The sequence below is a fragment of the Callorhinchus milii genome, unplaced genomic scaffold (genome assembly GCF_018977255.1).
Source record: "Callorhinchus milii isolate IMCB2004 unplaced genomic scaffold, IMCB_Cmil_1.0 Scaffold2, whole genome shotgun sequence".
NCBI classification, from domain to species: Eukaryota; Metazoa; Chordata; class Chondrichthyes; order Chimaeriformes; family Callorhinchidae; genus Callorhinchus; species Callorhinchus milii.
Window position 1 is genome coordinate 113,051,675 of NW_024704743.1, and position 7,456 is coordinate 113,059,130.

Here is a 7,456-nt window from a genome sequence, read left to right on the forward strand (position 1 = left end):
GATGGGTAGGAGTCGGAGTGTGGGAGGGAGGGGTGGGGGGTGGGTGGATGTTGGAGGGGAAGTGACCGCGGAGCGAATTCCCTTGATTTTGGATTCAAGGAAATCCAGCATCTCCTCGCAGTGAAGGTTGGAGGAGATGACCTGCGCGGGGTGGCGGGGGGACGGAGGAGTCGGGATGTGGTAGAAAACAGTAGCCTGGGGTTGTTCTTCGCCTCCAGGATTATCCTGGAGTAGAAGGACGATTTGGCCGAGGCTAGAGTGGAGCGGTAGATTTCGAGGTGTCGGTGGACCGTTAGGCCAGATTTGACGCAGGTGCGTTCAGCAGCCCGCACCTGGCTCTTCAGTGAGCGGAGGTGGGTGGTGAACCAGGGGGAGGAGCGAGAGTAGGAGACAGTACGGGAAGTGATGGGGGCAAGAGTATCGAGTGTGGAGGAGAGGGTGTTGTGGAGGAGGGTGAGATTAGAAGAGGGGTCAGTGAGGGTTGAAGGCCAGAGAGAGAGGAGTTCAGAGGACTCCAAGGCAGCAGTTAGGGATTGTGGGGGTAACTTCTTCAAAACTCTCTCCCTCTCATAAAAATCTGTCAACACACAAGTATAGGTAAATATCATTTTCATGTTATTTTGGCTTAATTTGCTCTTCCTCCTATATAGTTCTTAAGGACTGAACACTGCCAAAATATTTAGCCTGGCGACAGAACACATTGATACATTCATTAAGAAGTGAATCAAGATCTCAGGCATTCTGCATGCATCAGGTGCCAGGGACAAGGAGAATGTGGAGTGGGTTGAAAAGGAAGAAGAACATCTAATTCACCAGCAGCATCCTCATGTGCTGCCCATCTCAAAAACGACAGAGGCCTGGGAGCTCTTGCCTTCAGCCAAGGAATGACAAACACTAGGAAACGTAAAAAGGACAAGAAACTATTGTATAAAAACCCAGCCACCATTTATCATTGACAGCACTATTATTCAGAAACCTTCTCACAACATACATGGTCCGCTTCCTTTAGATACTCCAGGTGGTGAGTTACGATGATGACTGTTCGTCCTTCCTTTTTTAACACACCCATAATGCCTTGGTGGAAGACACGACTTCCCACATGCACATCCAGGGCTGATAAAGGATCATCCAGGATTACCACAGAGCACCTACATTACAGCAGAGTTAAAATGATAAAATACTTCAACATACCAGTTCCACAATTTATAATCATCAGACATTTCAATTCCCAAAGCTACAACAGCAACAACTTGCATTTATATAGTACCCTTCACACGGGGTAGTGTCACAAAGCTGTATCACTTCTGCCAACCACGGAAATTCTGAACTAGTTTTAAAAGGAAATTCCAGTAATTTTCGTGACTATCATTACATTTCTCTTTATATAAACAGAAATATAGAATTCCGCAGTAACTCAATCAGCAACAGAAAGAGACTGATTAGAGAATGATTATTTCAGGTGACACATCATCAGAACTGGTCTTATTAAAAACATTAATCTATTTTTCTTTTTCAGTTTCAACCTTCTGTGAATTTCAGCATTCTAAAATAATCCTTACATTTCATATGCCGGAGGGTGGAGATGACGTTTGTGGGGGTAAGATTTCAATGTGCTTCGCAGGATTTACTGTTAGTGACTGTATTTTGCACCTAAACCAGAAGCTTACTTGCTTACAGCAATGTTACAAGACACCTGTTCTCATTTCAAATATTTGCAAATTTTTAGTTTCTTATTAATAAGAAGCACCTGAGAAGTAAAAGTACTGGGAAGTGAATAATCCCGGAGTTATCTTGTTTCAGTAAAACTTCCTGTTGTTAATTAGAGAAAACAGAACTATTCCATTGCAACATACCTTGAGTAAAGAGCTCGTGCCACACTGACTCGCTGTTTCTGGCCACCACTCAGATTAATACCCTGAAAAATCCATAGGAAAGATTGCAATAATGCTGTACACAGGAAGTGGGAAGGGGGAAAGGGCACCATAAGTGTTTTATGATTCCATTTGAAGAGTCTTTTGCTCACAACAATACCCAAATATCCAATTATTTCAACTTTATATGGTAGACTAATGGACTAAATTAAGTTAGTAACAGAATGGTTCCCCAGTGAACAAACTGAAATAGCAGTGACAAGCAAGTTGCCACAATGAAGCACCGATATGCCATTAGTGTTTACAATATCTGAACCCACTGGCTTGGAGTATATTCAGGTTACACGTTATTCAAGACTATTTGCATCATCCTGAATCCTCCATCATCCTATATAAATGATATTCTGTCGAGCATCACCATGTATTATACACATCCCATTTTCTTCATACATTTTTAGAAGATTTACAAAGAATGGAAACAGTTTGTGCCAGTCGTATACTCCACACGAATCTTCACCCGCTCTTTACTCCCTCCCATACTCTCCCATTTCCTCTCTCACACATGTGAAGTGCAAATCAAAATTCTGGATGAATTATTTCCACCCACATGCTAAAATCACCACACACAAATTTTACTCCCACACCTATCCATTTGTTTTAGCGATTAAAAATACTGAACGTGAAATTATTTGGATGGGTATCCTTTCATGCCTTGTTCATCCTCACCAAAAAAAAAAGTTTTGAAAGGCAGACATGGCTTCAACTTTTAAAGTAAATGTGCAAACTTCTTCAAATTTATAATAATCCTTGCATTTGATACAGCGCCTTATCGTATCTTTGAGACATCCCAAAGTGCTTCACAGAATATACTGTAAAAGTGAATTGACTGTAAATTTTGTGGGCAAAACGCAGCAGCTAATTGCACACAACAGTGTCCCACAAGCAGTCATGGATTGAGTGTCCAATTTTTTTTTAAAAAATTACATCTTACCAAGATAGATTTGGTAAATTTTCATCGATCTTCCATTTTAAGACAGAATGGTCTTACTGGGTGGGCCAAGGTGGAAATTCTGGCCTCAGATTTGCATCATTTAGTAACTGTATGGCACGTGCACTATGCAAATGCTTTGCACAAGAACAATTATTGACCCCAGGTAACAGACTTACTTTTTCACCTATTTCTGTTTGTTCACGAGCTGGCAGAATATCAATATCTGGCTGAAGAGCACAGGCATCAATGACCATATTAAAACGCTCCTCATCAAACTCTTCTTCCAATACAATGTTGTTCTGTAAAGAGGCATTTCTCAGCCAAGCGGCCTGTGCAGAGTATGCTATTGGTTGATTAGGTGTTGCCCACTTCACGTTGCCTGAAACGGTTGTCATTTCTCCTAACATGGCAGACAACAGTGAAGTTTTTCCACTGCCAACCTTAAATTAACAAACGTTCAGAACAAATTAGCTTGAAAAAGTGAAAGCAATTCATACTGATCATTTAAATACATTTTGAATTGTGGTAGTTCAGTAGTACTTGAATAAAACAATGTATATTTGTATAGTATACCTTTGACATAAAATAAATTTTTCAAAGTATTTTGCAGATTGAGATTAATTAGAAGTCAAGTGAATTTTGGAAATTTCATTTTAAAAAAATTAATTTGCCAATTTTATTTGGTGCTTGTGATGGCGTGTGGATATTATCCACCTCGCTGAACTTCCGGTTCTGGAAACGCGTGCATCCCACTGCACAGACGGGTCGGTAGCCGGTTCCACAAACAGCATTCCATAGAGGCAGGTTTCATGTCTGATTTTGGTGAAACAAAATCCAGGGATTTTATTGTGTGGGCAAAAAACAACTTTCATGGACTTTAAATATGTTAACCTCGAGGCACTCCCTCCAGTGTGCAATAAACTGTAAAACCCAGGATTTTTAGCCAATTATTGTCAAAGTCATTTTACAAGTGCCTTAGGTGTTAAATATTTTTAAGATGAAAGCACCTTCCAATTATCTCAAAGCTTATCTCTGACTGATTTGTCCAGATGTGACAGCTCAAGAAACATCACTGGATGTGAGACTAAACATGCATATTTGGCATGCATTAAAAATTGCATGAAATTATTAGTTAAAAAAAAATAATCATCTGCTGGGGAGTCTCTTCAGAGCGCCTTCCTACACTGACTTCAACCAATTTAACCTTTGAGACTGCAGAGTCCCTGAACAAACAGCAAGATCATATAGTTGGAAGCCTGTTGGAAATACTTACAAGCCAGTAAGTTAAATTATCCTACAGATGTATCAAACTGGTTGGCAATGTAAGACTACCCTAGGAAAAAGCAAATTGCGAATCCCATCTAATTTATTTAGCACCTGAACCTGCAGTCCAGTGAAATCAATATCACACTGTACCAGGCTACATGGATTAAACATGGAAAGGGTTAGGAAATCCTGCAAAATGCAATGCAAGTGATGCATGTGGAAACAGTCCACTAAACAGAATGCACATATAGAACCATATAGTTTGCAATGTTTAGAGAAGGATTAAAATTTGGTGCTATTTAATAGGGCCCTAAAATAAATATATAGTAAAATTCACATAAGTCATATCAAACAAGATCATTACAATTTACTATGATTTATGCAAAGTCAGAGTTACAGGCAAAGTTGTATAAGTTAATCAATCTACACTGCACATGTGTAATTCAATGCAGACGGTAAGTGTGCAAGGGCTAATTCGCCACTGTTGCTGGTAAGTGAGCATGTGGTAGTTTGTCACTGCAGCCAGTAAATGCACACATGGTGACAGATCCAAACTACATTTCTCGTGGTTCAAATTTGTCTTGATCCATAGCCTCACTGACATTGGAACCACAGAAAATGAAGTTCTTCTGCGCATATGTTTGCCGCAATTCAATGCAGCCGGCCGATAACTGTGCATGCATCGACGGGTCTGGACGCAAATTCCCATGATTCAATGCAATCAGTAAACATGGAAGTAATGGAGGATAGGGGAACGGTATTATAAATAACATTTCCCTTTTAATCCAACAGCATGAATGGTTTACTCTGAGTACTGTTTCGAGCATGGTCCCAGTTATACAGAGTTTTCACTGCAGTGGGTGACAGACTGAGGGTCTATAGGACAGAGAGCAGTGCAATGAGAGCTCATGATGATAACATTTCCCGAGATGAAGAACAAAGATGTCTTTCAGAAACCAGGTTTAGCTGCAATGAGTCACAACCAAACTCGAACTAAACCCACGCCTAAAAAGGAGCCTCTTTACTGATACGACGAGAGCATGAAGTGCAAAAGTTTCATTCAACAACAACCAATAAGATTCCATTTATAAAGCGCCTTTCACGTCAGGAGGACGTCCCAAGGCGCTGCACAATTGGCTTCATGACCCGAGCAGGGGGAGATGGTCAGGGTGAGGGGAGGAAAGGAGGGAGCGAGGAGAAGGGGGAAATGGTCAGGGGTGAGGGGAGGGATGGGAGGGAGCGAGAAGGGGAAGAGAGTCGAGAGGGGAGCTGAAGGCACGGTCAAAGAGAAAGGTTTTGAGACCGGCCTTGAAGGAGGAAAGGGAGGAAGCAAGGCGAAGGCACTGGGGGATGGAGTTCCAGAGCCTCGGGGCTGAAGGCCCGACCACCAATGGTAGGGCGATTGGGGCGGGGGACGTGGAGCAGACCGGAGCCGGAGGAACGGAGGGTACGGGCAGGTAGGTAGGGGGATAGTAGTTAGAGAGGTAGGAGGGAGCAAGGCCGTGAATGGCCTTGTAGGTGAGGATGAGGATCTTGAAATCAATCCTCTGGGGGATGGGGAGCCAGTGGTGGGAGTGATGTGGTCCCGAAGCCTGGTGCGGACAGTACACGAGCTGCAGAGTTCTGAATGACCTGCAGCTTGTGGAGGGAGGTGGCGGGAAGGCCGGCGAGGAGAGAGTTCCCATAGTCCAGCCTTGAGGTGACAAAGGCGTGAACCAGGGTTTCAGCAGCGTGAGGGATGAGGTTAATGGCGTAGTCTGGCGTAGTCACTTGTTGAACACAAGTCCAATGCACTTCAGATTGAAACTCGTAGCTTAAAATAAAGCCATCAAATTGTGCAGATACATTAAACAGTTCAGTATTTCCTCTACTACAAGTGTGTGTGTGGGGAAAAGTAAAGGTCAGAATAAAAGACCAGGATAACCTAGTACAAGATAACTGTCTGGAGAGAAAATAACAGAAGAGAGTGTTCTGCAGAGCAGCAAAGTCAATAAAAAGGATGCAATTGATGTGGAGCTGCTAGCCCTCTACAAGACTGGCTTGGAGCAGCACCCACAAGAGTTGCTGATACCTGTAGCAGGTAGACAATACTTCAGAATGCCACAGATAAGCTTCACAAACTACTTCTCTGTACTGTGAACTCTGCCAGAAAGCATTTGCCTGGAAGGAACTCAAAAACTGGAAGTGTTTTGGATCTTAGTGTCTTAAAGTGGACAAAATGAATTATCGCTGAACCATCGCCAATTGGATTGAACCTCTGCAATTGTTCAACAGGCATCAGGCTCTGAATTACAGGCATTAGGCCCTGGTTACAATTTCTAGCTATGCCCTGTGTTATCACCCAATAAAAAATATAAAATTTCAATAACCATGGAATTGTTTAAAAATGGGTTGGACAGATTTTTACGACAGCCTCAAATACGTCAACTAAAGGAGTATTGCAAATGCATTGTCCTAAATAGTAAGCCACAGCAGGCGTTGTGGGGAGCTTGTTCCAATCCATACACAATTTCCATGCATTTTCTTACGTAGCACAGGGACACTGCTTTTTTCCTACTGCTTCCCAGGACTTGTCTGGTAAACCCATGCAGTCCACAGATTCACACCTCCTCATCTCCACCAAACAACATAGTAGCAAAGTTAATTTACCCTCAGAGTGAATCAGGGAGTTCTTAAATGTTGTTCCATACAAGTATCACGATAAAATAACATTCTTGGACATAGCAACTGAGTCACTCCGACTAAAAATCAAAATTATTTGTAGATATTCTCACCTTGCCTACAAGAATGGTAATTTTCTTCAGGAATTTTTGTTGAGATATCCTGAAGACATATTTGTTCTGAATTGCTACTCCATGCAAAACTGCCATTTGTGATCTCCAGGGCATTGGCTGTGCTAGAACAGAAAGAAGGCACATTACTTAAACGTCAAGAAGTAGAAGCCACCAGTTGTGTGTTCCGATTAACTAGCAACTTTCTGCTGGTTCATGAATCCACATCCGAGCAATTGTCTAATTCACATAAATGTTTCCATTGTCTATTAACCGCTGTATAGTTTATTTTTAATAGCATCTATGACATTCAAGCACCTATACAAAACATTCTATAGCAACAAAGTGTTTTTTTTTAGATCCTGAACATTGATAAATCTATTGCAAACAAACAAAACCCATTCAGGAAAACTACATTCTTCTATGTCCAAGTCATAAAGATATTTTTCCTTTTGAAGTAATGCCATTTATAAAATAAATCAAAGCACATGACTATCAAAATATGCAATTCTTTCACATAACATGATTCAATTAAAAGTCTGTCAACTACTTCTAAC

At 41.5% G+C, this 7,456-nt stretch overlaps 1 protein-coding gene across 1 annotated transcript in view; it reads right to left on the reverse strand.

The window, feature by feature from the left end:
• LOC103174567 (ATP-binding cassette sub-family C member 9) overlaps positions 1 to 7,456 on the reverse strand; it is a 93,736-nt gene that overhangs the window by 20,725 nt on the left and 65,555 nt on the right. Inside the window, exons 28-31 of the mRNA XM_042331689.1 lie at positions 6,903 to 7,024; positions 3,039 to 3,302; positions 1,854 to 1,915; positions 992 to 1,148 (exon numbers count right to left, since the gene is read on the reverse strand). Of these exons, the coding sequence (XP_042187623.1) occupies positions 992 to 1,148; positions 1,854 to 1,915; positions 3,039 to 3,302; positions 6,903 to 7,024 (605 nt within the window). The remainder of the gene's footprint in view (positions 1 to 991; positions 1,149 to 1,853; positions 1,916 to 3,038; positions 3,303 to 6,902; positions 7,025 to 7,456) is intronic.